The sequence below is a fragment of the Sorex araneus genome, chromosome 4 (genome assembly GCF_027595985.1).
Source record: "Sorex araneus isolate mSorAra2 chromosome 4, mSorAra2.pri, whole genome shotgun sequence".
Taxonomy (NCBI): domain Eukaryota; kingdom Metazoa; phylum Chordata; class Mammalia; order Eulipotyphla; family Soricidae; genus Sorex; species Sorex araneus.
In genome coordinates, this window is record NC_073305.1 from 36,884,485 (window position 1) to 36,903,467 (window position 18,983).

At 55.8% G+C, this 18,983-nt stretch overlaps 1 protein-coding gene across 6 annotated transcripts in view; it reads right to left on the reverse strand.

The window, feature by feature from the left end:
- Positions 1-11,606: 11,606 nt before the first annotated feature.
- Positions 11,607-18,983, reverse strand: part of SCN5A (sodium voltage-gated channel alpha subunit 5) — a 103,433-nt gene continuing 96,056 nt past the window's right edge. For all 6 annotated transcript variants that reach the window (XM_055136166.1, XM_004614569.3, XM_004614564.3 and 3 more), the window contains one exon: positions 11,607-14,886. In XM_055136166.1, the coding sequence (XP_054992141.1) occupies positions 13,646-14,886 (1,241 nt within the window). In that variant the 3' untranslated portion in view covers positions 11,607-13,645. The remainder of the gene's footprint in view (positions 14,887-18,983) is intronic.

Here is an 18,983-nt window from a genome sequence, read left to right on the forward strand (position 1 = left end):
GTATGTGTGGTGTATATATGGGGGTGTGGTGTGTGTGTGGTGTGTGCATCTGTAGTGTATGGTATGGGGGCGGTGGTGTGCATGTGCAGTGCGTATCTATGTGATGTGGTGTGGGGGCAGTGGTGTGTATGTGTGTGTGGTGTGTGTATCTGTGTGGTGTGGTGTGTGTGTGTTTTGTGGTGTGTATACTGTGTGTGGGGTGTGTGGGGTGTGTATGTGTGGTGTGTGTGGGATGTGAAGTATGGGGGGTGTGGTATATATGTGTGTGTGTGCTGTGTGTGGGGGTGGTGTGTGTGTATGTGTGTGTGTGTTTAGTCCACCCAGCTGGTTCTAAGGAGGCTCAGGGAGTACCTCTGGGCAATTCTCAGCCAACTGGCCCTGGGCTTGAAGCACAGACCTGAGGACGCAGTGCTGAGGTCCTCGGGGGATGAGCCGGTGCTGGGGGCGCACTGGGTTGGGCGAGTGCCTTAACCTTTGTGCTGTGGCCCCATGCAGCAGGCGTGGCTTAGGAAGAAAAGGAGTGGCACAGGCGTCTGCTCTGGCCTCCTTCACTATTGCAGCTGGGTGGGACTAGCTGTTCCACATGTGTAAAAAATACAAAAGCACGCGAGTGCGAGGAAGGGGATGTGTGATGTATGTGTTCGCGGGCTCTTGGGGTGGCTCTCTCTCTCTCTCTCTCTCTCTCTCTCTCTCTCTCTCTCTCTCTCTCTCTCTCTCTCTCTCTCTCTCTCTCTCTCTCTCCCCCTCCCTCCCTTCCTCTCGTGTTTGGTGCTCTCAAGCCGAGCTGCTGTGTATGGACCAGATCAGGATGGCTCCTCCTCTGCTTCTGTGTGTGCTGCCGCTGTGCTCTCTTCTGTCTGTCTCTCTATCTCTGTCTCTGTCTCTGTCATCTCTCTCTGGTCTTTCCCGAGACTCCCTGATTCTCTTTCGCTTTGTGCTCTGCTTCTGTGTCTTCTCCCTGCTCCTGTGTCTTCTCTCTCTGTGTCTTCTGTCTTGCTTCTGTGTCTTCTCCCTTTTATCTCTTACAGTCTTAGTTTATACAGCAATCACATAGGGTGATGACACAAAGGTGGGTTGAGCATTAACAAATCAACAAAGAGGGGTAAGGCAAACAACAAAGAGGAGATTTTGTTAATCTCCATTTAAGGAGATTACTCCAGATTACTAGGAGATCCACTCAAAGGCGGGATCCCATCCAGGGTGTGTCACTTTCTTCTTTCCTCAGCTAGTAATCCACTTAAATAGTATAGTAAATTTACTTCAAATATTTCTAGCAATGTCATTCTGTATGAGCACAGTAAGAGATATATCAGACTTAAAGTTTGGTTCTTCCTGAGGACATTCACTATATATTCCAGACCACAGTACTCAGGCCAGGTTAGTCTTCCTAACCCCAGCAGGGTCCTAGTCTCATCCTTACTTTTAGATCATGACAGCATTTGTCTATGACCATGTTCTCAACTTATAGTTGAGTATTGTGGCACTTTGGCCTGGCCCATTTCAATGACAGGGTAGCTCACAGCTTGCCTTGGGTCCATTCCATCCCTCACCGGGACCCTGCTTGGGGGTGCTAGGAACTAAGAGCAGCTGAGTCGAGAAGGCAGATGCCCAGGAGTAAATATTATTTGGAGTCAATCAGCTCCCAAGTTACAAAGCATAATATTAACTGTCTTCCTGTATCCATACAGAAAGGACATTGCTCTAAGGTAAACTAAGTTCCCCGCATCAAGGCTAAAAGGACAAACCCAATGTTATCTTACACATGTGGACAACCATCCCATGTGTGATCGATCTGTCTGCGATCCTTGGAAGGTGTGCGTTAGTTTACAGGGGCACAGAGCCTCTGGGAGGAAGAATAAAACAACCTTTGGGGTTCCTGAGACGGGAAGGGAAGCAGAGCTACTCAGGGAAGGAGTCAGGTGGCCCTGGGCCAGGGGCTTCCGAAATGAAATTTTCTTTTCTGTTTGTTTAGGGGGTCTTGGAGATCTGGGGGTTGCTCCTGGCAGTGCCGGGGCCCATGTGGTGCTGGGGATTTCATTTGTGTTCCTGCCTGAAAAGCATGTGTAGGCCCTTGGCCTTTCTGAAATGACAGCCTGCTGGGGTCACCCTGAGGACGACTGCTGAGGCCCCCCTGGGGACAGGTGGCAGCTGTAGGTGCCCAAGGCCCTGCCAGGTCACGGTACACATGCCCTGGTGGGTCTGTGCTTCTCTCCGCAGGAGGTCGCGCCGCCTCAGCCACAGGGGTCCGAGAGAGGTCATTGCTGTCATGGTCGCCCTCGAGGTGTGGAGAGTTGAGATCTTTGAGGCTCCTTGCTGCCCAGAGTAGACAGCGTGGGCAGGTTTATGGGCAATGGGGCTGAGAATGAATTCTGAAATACAAGAAAATTACTGCCCTCCCCCCAAATACACACAAACACAAACCAGAGTAGAAATCAACAATCCCTCAGTGGGATGAAGAGGCCCACTATCTTTCCTCTCTCTTTCTTTTTGCTTTCTTTCTTTTTTTTTTACTTTGCTTTTTGGGTCACACCTGGCGATGCACAGGGGTTACTCCTGGCTCTGCACTCAGGAATTACTCCTGGTGGTGCTCAGGGGACCATAATGGGATGCTAGGAATCGAACCCGGGTCGGCCGCATGCAAGGCAAACATCCTCCCCGCTGTACTGTTGCTCCAGATAGTGAAGATGCCCACTATCTTACACCCAACGCAAACGCGGACTCAAAAGGGACTTCAACTTGAATGCAAGAGCCAAAACCATAACATTAGAGGAGAGAAGGGGCCAGAGCAATAGCACAGTGGGTAGGGTGTTGGGCTTGCACGTGGCCGACCTGGGTTCGATCCCTGGCACCCCATATGGTCCTCCAGGCACTGCCAAGAGTAATTCCTGAGTGCAGAGTCAGGAGTAAACCCTGAGCATCGGTGGGTGTGACCCAAAAAGAAAAAAATTAGAGGAGAGAATATCCAGGAATCTTTGGCATGTGTCTTGCAATGATTTTTTTTCTGATCTCACTCCAGAAGCAGAGGTAATGAAAGCAAAAATAAGTGGGGCAGCCCACCTAGATGGACCCCCTAGCTGCCGCACATGAACGGCTCTTTCGTTCCTGAATGCCCATGATCCCGGAGGCCAACTGACTACTTTATGCACCCAGTGGCTTCTTGCAGAAATGCCTCTAGACTGAGAACTAAGCTATGGCCCCATGCTGCCCCGGGAGGGGAAAGGTTTTTCTCTCTTGGCCTTTCCTTTCCCTGGTGGTGTGGTGACCGCCATCTTATAAGACCCACTAAACAGAGGTACTAGCTGGCAAAGATGCGACTTCTGGCAGAAATTTCTGTGGACTTAATTACTAAAATACCAGAAATCCAAAACCTCATATGCTTTCCATTCTCAACAATGGAAAGCAAATTATCAAATGATGCCTTTTCGGCAGGACTGATTGTTGGGGGAAAATTCCAAATAATAATAGTGAGTTTTCTGTTGAAATATTGAATGTAATCAAGGTAAAGAGAGAGTAAAGTGAAAATCATCAGCCACACAGGTGGAGGGTGGTGATGGGAAGGAAGGTATATCGGGGTTCTTGTTGGTGGAACATGTGTACTGGTGAAGGGATGGTGTTTGATCATTGTATGAGTGAGACTTAAGCCTGAAAGCTTTGTAACTTTTCACATGGTGATTCAATAAAAAATTAAAAAAAAAATAAGTGGGGCAACATCAAACCGAGAAAGCCCCTGTACAGCAAATGGAACCTTAACAAAATGAAAATAAAATGGCAGCCTGAGTAGGGGGAGGAAATTTGTGCGAATTGTTTACTTAATGAGAGGTTCATATCAAGGACCCTCACAACTCTAGCAAAAACCAAGCTGTCTTAAAAATGGGCAGAAGAGGACCAGAGAGACAGTGCAGGCAGTACAGGGGAAAGGTGCTTACCTTGCATGCAGCCAACCTTGGTTTGGTCCCCAGAACCAGCATGGCCGGGTACGGGCCCTCCTCCTCCCCCCCTCAAAAAAATTAAAAATAGATGTACCATATGATCCAGCAGTTGTGAAGAAGTTATGAACACTTCCTCCGAAAGCTCTGTGTGTCCCCTTGTTCGCAGAGCAGCACTTTGAATAGCCAGGATGGAGAAGCTGCCTCAGAGCCCTCAGGGAGGAGAGGAAAATAAAAAGGGTCCAAGCGATGGAATATTATTCAACCACGAGCTGAACAACTCATAGGGATGTTGCTGGTGTGCAGGCTGCCAAGCGAGCCAGTCAGATGGAGGAAGACAGCCACACCTAATCTCACTTCCCTGTAGAAACTCAGGGGACGATCACGGGCATTCAGAACAGACTGGTGGGTGTCAGAGGAGACAGGATAGGGCGTGAGTGCGGGAGGGTGAAAGGGGTCCAAAGGTATTAACTGACATTATTTTAAAAAGTTGGGGCTGGAGCGATAGCACAGCTGGTAGGGCATTTGCCTTGCACGCGGCTGACCCGGGTTCGATTCCCAGCATCCCATATGGTCCCCTGAGCACCGCCAGGAGTAATTCCTGAGTGCATGAGCCAGGTGTAACCCTGTGCAAATGCCGGGTGTGACCCAAAAGGCAAAGAAAAGTTACTGAACAGGAGCACTTGCCTCCCAAGAGCTCTCCCTGGCCCAGTGTGGCCCCCAAGCAAGCCAGGTGTGGCCTTGGTTGGCCTCCCAGGTCTCATCATGGTGGCCCCTGGTCACTCCTAGCACTGCTGGACCTAACCACTGAGCTGCTGGGCCCAAAGTACTGGGGGTCCCCCCACCCCCCCAGCCCCAGTTTGGAGCAGCACCTTGTATCACGTGACTCTAGTTAACAATTGTGGATTTCTTTTTTTTTTTTTTTTGCTTTTTGGGTCACACCTGGCGATGCACAGGGGTTACTCCTGGCTCTGGACTCAGGAATTACCCCTGGCGGTGCTCAGGGGACCATATGGGATGCTGGGAATCGAACCCGGGTCAGCCGCGTGCAAGGCAAACGCCCTACCCGCTGTGCTATTGCTCCAGCCCGACAATTGTGGATTTCTTATTTGAAAATCACTGGAGGTAGATCTTCAGTGCGTGGTAAGATGGGGTCAGTGTTCTGTCATGGGTACAGACACGAGGGGGAGGTGAGTGTGTGCACAGCAGGACTTCCTTCTGCCCTGTGTGTGGGGGCTACCCGCTCCTGCGGACGGAGGCTCTGGTCAGCCCCACTGGCTGGCCTGGCCCCGCTGCTCGGCTCTCACCACCCCAAAGTCAGTGACCCTGCAGGAGGAAGGGCAGGTGCCTGGTGGACTGGCAGAGCCCGGGCCGGTCATCGCAGAGGCAGGGAATTTGCCTCCGGGCTTCACGGCTGGGGCCAGTGGTGGCACCGAGGCGGTAGCTGGGGAGAGGAGGGCGTGGGGGGACCCAGGTGCCAAGGGAGTCTTGGCGGGGGCTGCTGGCTGGAGGGCTGGGCAGGGCCGTGGCACTGAGGAGGTGACAATGAGCGTGAAGAGCTGTGTAGTGGAAGTGAAGGGCCGGGAGTGGGGGAGGTCACAGCCCTGTCCCCGTGGCCCAGGGCTGCTCCTCAGCCTGCCCCTGGACCCCCCTTGCATCCTGCTCCAGGCCTCCAGCCCCTCTCCCCCTCCACTCTGCAGCGTCCCAGACCCTCTGCTGTCCCAGTCGTCGCCGAGGGTGCTGTCCCGCCAGGGGCTGGGTCTGCTGGCCAGCCCTTCTCCCGTCACCTCCCCCTCACTCCCTGTGGCACCCTGGCACCAGCCCCAGATCTGGACCGACTGTCTCCCCGACACGCCTTTCTCCCCGCCTGTGTTCCCCAGGGAGGGGCCCTAGCTGTCCTCTGGGCGGGATTGTCCAGGCAACCCCAGCCCCCAACATTCCCCCGCACAGCCATTTGCGCTCATGCAACAAAGGACTCTGGGGAGGGAAGTGGATCCACACGGAGAAGTCACAGGGGATAAGTAATCCTCCTCTTCCTCCTCTTCATTCTGGATATTGAGTAAGCACTTCTTAGGGACTATTGGAAATTTTTCATGTGTCTTCATTTACACTGGCCTAGTAGGTAAGTATTCTTATGCCCATTTTACAGATGGAAAAATGGACTAGAACTGTGAGGCCACTTGCTTCAAGTCAAAGCAAGATCTCACAGCCAGACCATGGTATATTGGAAGGACAGTCATGCTTTGCTTCACACTGCTCTGGCCAATGAGGACTCAGTGGTGGTCCTGAAAGGCTCAAAGCCATCTAGCAAAGATAAGCAGTGGTCTCTTGCATCTAGGTTCGTAATGCTACTCCGTGATGTCACAAGTGATGGAATAATCTGGCACCCCGTTTCTCTGTGCATATCCCCATCATGACTGTGATTACAGAACGTGTTTGTCTAGAGATCCCTGAAAACATTTTATCAAGGGCTGGGGAGTGGCTCAAAGGGCGGTAGCTCATGATTTGCGTGGGAGTCGCCTGGCCCCCTGAGCACTGCTGGGTACAGCTCTGAAACAAAACAAAAAGGAAAACCTGCCCCCCTCTGCAGGCTCACCGAAGACATTATAAAGAAATGGCACGTGAGTGTAGGGAAAGCTGCCCGGCACCCAGAGTCGGCAGGGAAACGAGAGTCAGGGTGGCGGGTGCAGCCATTCGGGTGGCTAAAGTGACAATGCCAAATGCTCACGCAGATAGGGAGCAGCTTCTCCTTGTTGTGGGAACCAAAATGGACAAGCATTATAGAAATCATTGGCATTCTTATAAAATTAATATTCATGAATCACGTGTCCCTGGATTTAGCTCCGACATATACACCAAACAGATAAATGTCACCACAAATGCTCAGGAAGCCCAGGGGCCACCCTCCGCAGTTCTTGACTGACCAGGCTGGCGGGTCCAACAGAGGCCTGACTGTGCGGCGGGTCCAACACAAAGGCCTGACTATGCCGTGCTGCTCGAGACCTGCCGTGCCAGAACAGAACCGGGGCTGCAAACACACAAGGCATGAGCTGTTTGACCCCCGCACTATCTCTCTGGTCTCCCGTGCATAGATTTTCATGGGCTCTTTATTCACACACACACACACACACACACACACAGAAAGAGAGAGAGAGAAATCGGCAATCCTCCCAAATATGAATCATCTTGGCTGGGAAACAAATTATGATGCATTCGTCTAAGGGAATACCACTTAGCAATACAAAGGGATGAAGCCACAGGCATGGGCACTGATGAACCATGGGTGCACGATGCCAACAGCAGCCAGGCACAGAAGACATGGTCCTTCCGAGTGTACAGGCTTTCCATGAGCAAATTGTGAAGTCTGGAGGGCGGGGGGCCTTCCAGGTGCCAGGGGCTGGTGCGCAGGGCCAGAGCAATCACAAGCAAACCCGAGGGGGACTTCTGGGCATCCAGAAATGTTGGCTATCTTGATATCGGTGTTGGCGTGACTGCTTCTGTGTGTGTCAAAACTCGTCAAACTGTGCATTTGAAAGGGTGGATTTTTATTGTATGTAAATTATACCTCACTAAACCCAATTTAAACACAAAAAAGCTAGAGAGGGTGGAAAATAGGACGAGCTGAGTGATGTTTGAGAGAAGAAGGGAAGGTGCGGAAAGAGTGTGGCAGGCAGAGGGGAACCTGGGCCACTATCCCCAGCAGCAGGGCCCGAGAGAAGTGACAGGTGGGGCTGGAGAAGGGCTCAGTCAGGCACTGGGGACCACAGTGGTCATGGGGGCATATTCAGCTCAGCCAAAGGGTGGGGAGGCATGAGCACAGCAGTGCCATGAGCCCCCTTACCTTCCCACGGTCCCCTCTGGCTGCTGTGTTGGGGACCAGCTAGGAGGCTCTTGCAAGAACCCAGGCAGGAGAGGATGTGCCCCAGACTAGCCTGGTGGCCACGCAGGGGCGGAGAGTGGGTGGACTTGGGCTCTGTTTCGAAGGCAGAGCCATTGGGATTTCCCGGCGGGTTGGATGTGGGGGTGTGACAGCCAGAGGAGGCAGAGTCAATGCCAGAGTTATTGGCCTGAGCAGCTGGAAACCCAGCTGGGCACCCCCTGGGGGCGATTGACCGTTCCTTTTTGTTATTTGGTTTGGTTTGGTTTGGGGGCCACACCTGGCGATGCTCAGGGGTTTCTCCTAGCTCTGCACTCAGGAATCACCCCTGGAGGGTGACTCACACGGGACGCGGGAGCTCAAACCCAGGTTGGCCGTGTGTAAGGCAATTGCCCTACCTGCCATGCTATCTCTCTGGTCCCTGTTGACTGGTCTTCACTGTCCCCAGGGGCTGGTGGCCAAGTCAAGACAGACAGAGGGAGGGGCTCCCCCTGCTCTGGGCTCAGGGGCTGCTCTGTGCACTCCTGTGATCCCATTACCCTTTGTTTACCGGCCTTATTGGCTTGGGTCATTTCCTCCTCGTCGTCTCCTGTCTGGAGAGATGCCCATAACTGTGATGGATTGATACAGGATGCGGGAGGCTGATTAGCTACGTTACATGGGCCTCTGCTTGGCTGAGCCCTGTCTATTCCCCACAGCCCTTGCAGCTCCTCCCGTGCTTGCAGAGACCAGAGAGGCAAGTGTCCTCCCTGCTGAGGGACAGAACCTCCAGGGGAACGAGGCTTCGAGGACACATTTTGGAGACCAGCTAAACCCAAGGGTGCCACCCTTGGGCCGGTGGCACCCAAAGCCCCAGCACCCGCTCCCGAGGCTTTGCCGACAGAGGCTAGGCAGGGATCAGGGCAGCACAGGGCATACCGCCTGGCGGTCAGCCTGGGTCTGGGAGGGTGCTGTGCGTCAGTGTGCACCCTTTCGGGAATCCGAGCCGCCCTCCTCCCCCGGGTGCTTGTCTGCCAACAGCAGGTGCCTGGCAGCTGCCTGGGGATGGCAGCGCCATGAGCTGGCACGGGAGGAAATGCCCGCAGGCAGGAGCACCACACGTGCTGGCCCAGGAACCCCAGCACCCCTCCCTCCTGCAGACTGGATTGCAGCCAGCCGAGACTGGCCCCAGACAGATCTCAGCCGAGCCAACCTTTGAGGGTCACTCCAGGCCCCCTTCCACCTGCCTCTGAGCACCTGTCTCTGGGATTGAGGGTCCCATCCCAGGCAACCGATCCTAACGCTGACCCTAACCTAACACAACACTAAGCCTAAACCCAACCAAACCCTAATCCCGACCCTAACCCTGACCCTAACCCTATCATAACCCCAACCCTAACCCTATCCTAACTCCAACCCTAAGCCTTACCCTGACCCTAACCCTATCCTAACCCAAACCCTAACCCTACCCTAATCCCAACCCTAACCCCAACCCTAAGCCTTACCCTGACCCTAACCCTAACCCTTACTCTAACCCTATCCTAACCCCAACCCTAACCCTGACCTTAACCCCAACCCTATTCCTAACCAAACCCCAACCAAAGCCTTATCCTGACCCTAACCCTATCCTAACCCCACCCTAACCCTACCCTAACCCCAGCCCTAACCCCAACCCTAAGCCTTACCCTGACCCTAACCCTTACCCTAACCCTACCCTAACCCCAACCCTAACCCAACCCTCACCCCAACCCTAACCCTTACCCTAACCCTAACCCTAGCCTAACCCCAACCCTAACCCTGACCCTAACCTTATCATTACCCCAACCCTAACCTTGACCCTAAACCCTAACCCCAACCCCAACCCTATCCTAACCCCAACTTTAACCCTAACCCTGACCCTAACCCTATCCTAACCCCAACCCTCTCTTAACCATATTCGAACCCTGACTCTATCCTCACCTTGTCCCTGACCCTGATCCTGACCCTGACCCTATCCCTGTCCCTAATCCTAATCTTACCCTAACCCTGATCCTGACCCTAGGGACCTACCCTGTCTCTAAAACTTTAGGAGCCTGCAGACGCACATGTCTGTGCAGGTGAGGGGCTGTGGCCCCTTCGTGGAAGGGGCAGCCGGTGAGCAGAGCTATGAGAGTTTGGGGGACAGACGTGTGGAAGGAAGCGAGGGGCAGCATTCTGTAGTGAACCCCCAGACAGGGCCCCGGGCTCTTCTGTAGACATCCTGCTCCTGCTCCTGTGCCAGGCACAGTGGGGGGGCTGGAGATGGGGTGCAGGAGGCCCGACCTTCCCAGCATGGTCACACAGCCACAAGCTTGAGGGCTGGAGGCGCAGGGGCCAGGAAGCTGCCCCAGGAGGGGGGTGGGCCACAGTCCCCAGCCCTGTGGTTTCCCAGCCTGTGACACCCGGGCCTCTGACGTCTCCTCCTCACTCCACTCGCTGTCATCCTTCCTCCCCCCTCCCAGGCCTGTGGCTGTCAGGCTGCCCGGAGAGTCGCTGCTGGCACCAGGGCAGGGAGCTGCCCGCGGTCCCGGGGTGAGAGCTGACGTCTGTCCAGGAGCTTCCCTGTCGCTGCCAAGGTCTGAGCTCTCCGGGCCGCATGCCTTCCCTCTGACACAGAGCCTCGCCCGGCGCCCGGCGACAGCTGCAGCTCTGCTCCTGCCCCCTCCCCAAGGCCCTCCTCAGCCTCGAGAGCCCCCACGACGCCCCGTCTCAAGTCTCAAGACCAGCGTGGATGCCCACGTGCTGGCCCCGGCCCAAGAGGTGACTTCCGTGCCGGAGTTTGTGCCGGAGCATGGCCGCCCCCCGCTGCTGCCTTGTGCCACGAGACACTCAGGTCTGCATGTAGCTCTCCAGCTCGGCCCCGGGCTTCTAGGAAGAATCCCATCTGCCATTATTATCCGGGGTACCCACCACTACCAGCTCATGTTTTATATGTATCTGAGAACTTTTTTTTTTTTGGGTGAGGGGGTTGGGGGGAGGCCACCCGAGCAGTGCTCGAAGGTTACTCCTGACTCAGCACTCAGGAATTACTCCTGGTGGACTCCTCGGAAACCATAAGGGACGCCGGGAATTGAACCTGGGTGGGCCATGTGCAAGGCAATTGCCCTACCCACTGTGCTATGGTTCCTGGAAACTTTTTGTCTCTTCCTCGTTATTTGAAATCCTGGTAACTATTTCACAGGCAGTACCTGGCCTTGTCCCCTGGTCAGGGCTGCCCTGTGACAAGCTCTGGCTGGTGGGGCAGCAGTTATGCACGGGGCTGAGTAGAGAGATAGCTCGGGGCGGGGGTACAGGCTTTGCATGTTCAAGGACCGGAGTTCAATCCCCCGCCTCGTGTCTCCCTCTCAGACCCAGGGGCAATGACCTTGGATCCAAACTGCAGTCTGGTTGGGTTTGTGTGAGGCTGAGGAAGGAGAACTGGGGGGCCCATGACACTTCTCCTGGGCCAGCACGTGTTCCGGCCATTTTCCTGGGAAGCTGACCGGAAGCCTTGAGGCCCTCTGGGTATTCTCACTGCCCCCATAATGCCACCACTGTCCTGGGTCTGTTCAGGACCCCAAGCCCAGCCCCAGGGTCTCTGCACCCCCTTCCATCAACCAGGTCCCCTCCTGTCTCTCCACACAAGCACGGAGGAGCCCAGAGCAGGCCATGGACGCCATTTATTGGTTTGTTTGAAAAATATGTCTCTTCTTGATACACGAAGTTGGGTGAGAAGCGCTCGATTAGTTCAGACATCTGGCACTTGACGCTCGTCCCTCCCTCCCTCCCTCCCTCCCTGCCTTCTCCTCTCCCACCCGGTGCTCCCGTCCTGCTGGTCGTCATGCAGTTCTGGAAACAATGAAATGAGAGCCACGCTAAAAGCGAAGGAGTCCCGGCCCCTGGCCCCGTGGTCAGCAGCCCCAGACGCCCGCCCGCTCGTGGGGACTCTAGGGCTGCTGCCTTGACCTGCCTTCCAGCGCGTCTGCCGGGGGGTGGGGGTGGGAGTTGGGGGGGGGATGCGGGGTATGGGGAGGGCCACGGCCTCGCCCAGCCTGGAGAACAAAGCACAGACATCTCCAAAAATCTGATTTCTACCCCAAGGCTCGTGGGCACACAGACACCAAGGGGTCACTGGAGAAGAGAAAGCCGTTGGGGTGGGCAGGGTGCGGGCTGCAGGGTCCGCCCAGGGGGCTTGGGGGGGTGGGAGGGAACGTAATACTTGACTCGCCCGCGATGGTCCCCCAGCACTGTGTGGGCTCACGAACGTCCAGCCCCCAGCGAGGTAGGTGAGGAGCAGCACTGTCCGGCCTTCCAGCGTGCCCAGGGGGGCCTGTGAGAGCTGGATCTGGGTGGCAGAGCCCCCGGGGGGCCCACACCAGCCAACAAGGGCCCTCTCTGGGGGGGTACAGTTCTCTAGAAGATTTGCATATGCGAAACAGGATTGTCAGCAGCTGAAGAGACCCTGGGGGCGGGGGGTGGGGGTGTCACTGGACTAGAAAAAAAGGGTTTTTTTTTTTTCCCTGAAAAGGCCTTTCTCACAAGACCTGTGAAGCAGCCTGGACCCTGTTCCAGAAGTCCCGTGAGTGGGGGCCGCCAGGAGCCCAGGCTGAGCTAGAGGGGGCTGATCAGAGCCACCCTGCTCCCCTCCGACCTCCCGAGGGGGCCACACTCTTCCCGGCCTGACCCTCGGAGGCCCTTCCCCGGTCTGGGACCGCAGGCTGTCCGCCTCACTCCTGAGCCCCGGCATCAGGGGTGCCCACGGGAGCCCCTCTCCCCCGGCTCCGAGGCAGAGATGTCCAGGAAGAGCCTCGGCCGAGACCACAGACTTTCTTTCAAACTGCCGTGGCCAAATTCCGTGGCGCTCCTTCCCCACAACCCCCGGCCCACGGGCAGGGCCTGGCAGGTTCCTGGGGCAGGTTGGTTGGGGGGGGGTGGGGCTGTTCCCCTTAGACCCCTCCCTCAGATTCAACGCTGATACTCCTCCAGAAGGTGACGCAGTCCAGGGCGAAAAGAGGCCAGTAGGCCCCTGCCCCCACCCCTCCGGCCACTCTCAGGAGCGTTTCCAATCATCTCGCAGAACTGAGCCCAGTTTGGCCTCCATAAAGAACAAAGGGATAAACCAGACCGTGGGGACCATGGGAGGTCAGAGACAGAGACAGAGAAAGACAAGAGCCCCACCTCGGGGCGGGCCAGCAGACATGCCACACACCGCCCCGAGTGACCCAGGCCACACGTGGCCACGGTGAGTGTGAAGCACGTGTGCACGCATATGTGCGAGGGAGAGGCTCACGGCCCCCCCACCCCCAAGGCAGACAGGGGACCACGCCCTGCCCTGGGTCCGGATGGACAGAGGGTCTGCGGGAGCCACACTGGATTTCCCCGTTGGGGGCCAGAGTCCCAGCAGCTCCCCAGACGCACGCCCCGACCAAGGCAAAGGCAGCAGGGACCCCTGCAGGCGTGTCCGTGGGAAAAAAACGTCTGTTCTTTGCTCAAGTAAAAAAATATCAAATATAATGCATTTAAGAAAGCCCGTTCACAACACAGACGGTTTTAAGGTTCCTGCCTCCCTCTCGGGGACGGAAGAGCTGGTCAGACCAGGCCATGGAACTCGAGGGGCCTCGGGGACAGGCTCCCCGGAACTGCTTCCGGCGGCCAACCAGGAGGTGGGGGTTACAGAGCTCGGCCTCGTCGATTTCCTGGGGCCGAGGCCCCCGTCCTAGCCCGAGAGCTGGAGGCAGGGCAGGACCCGTCCCCCCGCCAACACACACCCCGAAGATGTGGGTCAGGGGGTCCCCGATACGGGTTGGCTAGCACATCACAAGCTGCCTTTCATTGAGGTGTCTTGGGAGGGGTGGGGGCGCACGGCTCACACAATAGACTCGCGGTCCCTGTCCGGGGAGGTGGGGAAGTCGGCCAGGTCCTCACTGCGGCTGTAGTCCGACACCCGCACGGGCAGGTTGTCGCTGGTGGCCCTGGTGACGCTGTCGTAGGATGGCGGGAAGGACGTGGAGGAGATGGAGGAGCTGGAGGGGGGGCTCGGGCGCTGGGAGTAGTTCTCGTTCATCATGTAGGCGATGAGGCCCCCCCGCTCGGGGGCGTCCTCGTCCGAGAGGCCGCTGCTGCCCGTCTGCTGGCGGTAGAGGAAGGACGCGTGCTTGACGGAGCGCTGCAGCAGGTGGCGGCGGAAGGCCCGCTGGATGACCGTGGCCGACACCTCCTCGTGCTTGCGGCGCAGCGTGGTGGTGATGGGCTCGTAGGAGATCTTGGACGGGTTGGCCGCCATGAACTTCTCCTCCATCTGGATCTTGAGGGCGTCCATCTCGCCCGACTCGCCCAGCACCCGCTTGGTGAAGGCGAAGAGGATGTCCATGCAGTGGATGCGGTCCCCGCTGACCATGGGCAGGTCCATGTTGATGAGGCTGATCTGGTTGGGCTTGGCGATGCGCAGTGGCTCGGACAGGGCGTCGGCGAAGTCGGACAGGGCCGCGTACTCGATGAACTGGGTGGCCTCGGGGTCGAACTTCTCCCAGGTCTCGTAGAACATGTCGAAGTCGTCCTCACTCAGGGGCTCCGTGCTCTCCTCCGTGGCCACGCTGAAGTTCTCCAGGATGATGGCGATGTACATGTTGACCACGATGAGGAAGGAGATGATGATGTAGGTGGTGAAGAAGAGGATGCCCACGGCCGGGCTGCCGCAGTTGCCCCGGGAGCCGTTGCTGTTGGGCAGGTTGGGGTCGCAGGACGGGGGCCCCGTGTTGAGGATGGGGCTCAGGAGCCCGTCCCAGCCCGCCGACGTGGTGATCTGGAAGAGGCACAGCATGCTGTTGGCGAAGGTCTGGAAGTTGAACATGTCGTCGATGCCCGCCTCCCACTTGACGTAGGCGAAGTTGGCCATGCCGAAGATGGAGTAGATGAACATGACGAGGAAGAGCAGCAGCCCGATGTTGAAGAGGGCGGGCAGGGACATCATGAGGGCGAAGAGCAGCGTGCGGATGCCCTTGGCCCCGCGGATCAGCCGGAGGATGCGGCCGATGCGGGCCAGGCGGATGACGCGGAAGAGGGTCGGGGAGAAGAAGTACTTCTGGATGATGTCCGAGAGCACGGTACCTGCGGGACACAATGGGGGACAAGGGACTGTGGTGGCGCCATCCGGGGAGAGGCCCTGCACTACAGGGCTGAAGGCCAGGTCCCTGGGGGCATGCAAGGGGGCTCCCCCTTTGGCTCTCCCACCAGAAGCTGAAGATCAGTGCGTTCTTGGCCAACCCCTCCTCTACCCCCTCAGTCTTCCATCAGCCCCTTTTCTGGCCGGCGGGTTCTCTGGCCAGATGAGCATCTCGGGGGGCCCGGTTGGGAGCAGGACTCAGCCTTGGAGGCCCCCCACTCCTCGAGGAGTACGCCAGGGCCTTGAAGCCTGGAACCCCAGGCACTTCCCAGAACTGCGGCCCCGCAGTCACCCAGATGATTCAGACAGGGGTGGGAGAGGGGGAGTCAAGCCCCGAAACCCAGTGCTCTCCCCGACGCCGTGCCTGCCTCTTGAAGACGGTTCCCACCAGCCTCTCAGCCCTGCCTGCTCCCCGGCTCCCAGGCCCCTCTGACGCCAAACTTTATTAATTTATTTAATTTGCTTTTTGGGTCAAGCCCGGTGAGGCACAGGGGTTACTCCTGGGTCCTCACTTAGGAATTACTCCTGGCGGTGCTCGGGGGACCATATGGGATGCTGGGAACTGAACTTGGGTTGGCCACGTGCAAGGCAAATGCCCTACCCGCCGTGCTATGGCTCCAGCCTCCGACTCCAGACTTTAAAACTGGGTCTTGCTGGAGCCCTGGCAACACTGAGCAGCAACTAACATGGCTCCGGGATTCGGGACTGGGACACATTCGAGCCGCACGGCCGCTAACGTGGCCGCGCGACCTTTTCTAAATCCTGAAAACATACAATCTTTTAATGGAAAACTAATTATCAAATGCTTCCTTAGTAGGGCTATCTTGTTTGGGGGTATAACTCCCACAACAATAGTGAGTTTTGTGTTGAAATATGGAACGTAATCAAGGTGAAGAGAAAATGAAGTGAAATTCATCAGTTATACAGTTGGGGTGGGGGGCGGGGGGCATACCGGGGATCTTGGTGGTGCAATATGGGCACTGGTGAAGGGATGGTGTTTGAATACAGTATAACTGAGACATAAATCTGAGAACTTTGTAACTTTCCACATGGTGATAAAATAAACAACAACAACAACAAAAAAAAACAAAAAAACCCTGGGTCTTGGATTTGGAAAGAGCAGGAGCAGGATTGCGGGTGAAAGGCCAGGATGAAATGGGCTCAGCGACTCTCTCGGACTCTCCCGCGGTGACGCTACCATGGGCTGACATGGGTCTTGCTGTTGACCTCAGTAGGGCCCCAGGTGGGGCACTTGAAATCCCCCTGGTCTCGTCCCGCTTGTCACTCTCGGCTGGCTGAGAAAATCGCCCACCGTTTCCAGAAGAGGAAATTGAGACGTCAGGCAACAGGGCCAAGCTGGCAGCCAGTCAGTGAGAAGCTGGGACCGGATTCCGACTCTGGGCTCCGGGCTGCCTGCTGGCCAGTCGTCCCTGGAACAGCCGCACTCTGGGAAAGCACGTGTGCCCAGGCATAGGCTGCACCTCTGAGAAGGCCTCTGGGACTGTCCCTCAGTCGCCCTGGCCCCACCGCTAGCACCTCATACCTCCCGAAGCTTCTCCCCAGGACCCCAAGGCTCATGCACACCTCACCCTGCCTGGACCACCCAAAGCACTTCTTTCCAGACCCCACTTCCCGGCTTCTCCCCACTGCCCTCACTGCAGCCCCAGCGGCTCTGTCTTGGCCCCCTGAGTCTCCCAGAAGGAGGGTTACTGCAGAGAATGGCAGGCACCCCCAGGGAGAGAGCCAGGGAGCGGCCAAGGCCAAGAGTTTGGCACAAGTGACCAAAAACTTGGCAAGCTGCGTTTCATCCAAATGGAAAACTGGTGTATCAGAAACAACCACCAGACAAAGTGAAAACGACAGGGCCCAGAGTGAAAAGGACAGTGGGTAGGGCGCTCGCCTTGCCTGTGGCCAACCCGGATCCAATCCCTGGTATCTCCTATAGTCCCCCAATCCCACCAGGAGTTATTCCTAATCACAGAGCCAGGAGTAAGCCCCGAGCACAACCCATTGTGACCCCCCTAAAAAATGAAAACAAAACCAAACAAAAATAGAAAGGGAAAAGACATCTCAAGGAATGGGAGAGAGTATCTGAAATATCTGCGAAATGCCTTCACAGGCTAAGGGAATGGTACCCCAAATCCACTAAGAACCCTCAGGACAGGGACACGCCCCAGAGACAGACCACATGCCCTGCGTGGGTGAGGGCCTGGGTTCGCTCTGTGGCCTTTGACCACCTTCAAGGTGTACCCTGCATTCCCAGTGCTGCCACAGCAGAGGAACCAAAGCATTGTTACTCTTCAACAATGACAGCATAAACAGCCTGGCAAGATGCGTCCGTTGATAACCCGTCAAACAAGGTCCGGACATGAGCAGTTAATGCCAACATTCCTACATATGAAGATGGTAAACGATACTGTCTTCTGTACTGTCAAGGTGAAATACAGAAGAACAGATTATATCCAAATAAAATACAATTTAACTTGAGATCCACAGCCACCAGGAACTTTAAACACTTTTTAAAAAATTCTTTGGAGTTTTTTAGCCACACCCTGTGGTGCTCATGGCGCTCCTGGTTCTGAACTCAGGAATCACGCCTGGCAGTTCTTAGGGACCATGTTGGATGCCGGGTGAAAGCCGGGTCAGCCATGTGCAAGGCAAATGCCTTATGGGCTATCTGCTATATGAACTCTTTAGCCCTCAGAAATTCTTTTTCTAAGGAGCCATAGAGGGGCTGGAGTGATAGTACAGCGGGTAGGACATTTGCCTTGCACTTGGCTGACCCGGGTTCGATTCCCAGCATCCCGTATGAACCCCCCGCCCCCAGCACTGCCAGGAGTAATTCCTAAGTGCAAAGTCAAGATGTGGCCCAAAAAGAAAGAGAGAGAGAGAGAGAGAGAGAGAGAGAGAGAGAGAGAGAGAGAGAGAGAGAGAGAGAGAGAGAGAGAGAGAGCGTAACAGATTTGCAGGCCTTTCTCTTGGTATAGATGAGGGTTTCCAAAGTGGGCAATGGTGACTCCTCTAAGGAATGCTGGAGTGATTCAGGGCCAAGGGGTGGTAATAACAAAGTAGAGCTGGGGGGTACAGTTGGGGGGGGTGCTTTCTGCCTTAAGGACGGTAGCTTTCTAGGGTGGGGATGACCCTGAGTGATTTTTTTTTTTCGTTTTCTAAAAAGGAGACCATAGGCTAAGTAAAGCTGTCAATGTCTGGACTCTAGACCAAGGAAGATAACCAAGAGGCACATGGCGAAATGTCCAGGGGCCGGACACTGGCCGAGCAACTGGCACCCCCTTGGCATGCATGTGGGATATCTCTGCTCCATCTCCAGTCCAGCAGCTTAGTCAGCAGGGACAGGCCACCCCTGAACCGCAATGAGGCACTTCATGCCCTTTGCGGTGGCTACAAGAACCACCACAAGAACCCAAAACCAAACGACAGGTGTTGGTAAGGGTACGGGGTAACTGGGACAGGCAGACGCCGGAGGTGGAATGTAAAATGATACAGCCAGCTGCGAGGAGCTCGCCAGGCCCTTGCTGCTTTGCCCTGTGATTGCCAGGGTCTGGGGGGATCGGGAAAACAGCCATAGTATCTTCGGAGGGGTGGGGGGGCACTATTCTAAAATTTAATAGTGGTAAAGGTAGTCCAGCTCTGTGAATATACGAAAAATGATGGGGTTGTGCTTGACGGAATGAATCGTATGGCCTGAAAATTATACTTACATAGAAAAGAAATCAAATTATATCTCAATCGCATACGAACATTTACAGAAAAAATAGAATTCTCAATAGGACTGCTATAAAATTTGGGGGCCTGGGGGTCAAATAGACATGGGTGTGTGTGAAGGTCTGGATATACCACTCATCCTCCCCCCAACCCCCTCCCCCCAAAAAAAATAAAGAGAGCAAAAGAAAATTTGGATTGAAGCCTTCATCCCCGAAGATGATGGTTCTAAGAGGTGAGAACTCTGGGAGGTGCTGAAGTCGGGAGGACGGAGCCCCGTGGCGGATGGGGGTTCAACAGAAGCAGTTGGGGCGTGTTTTTG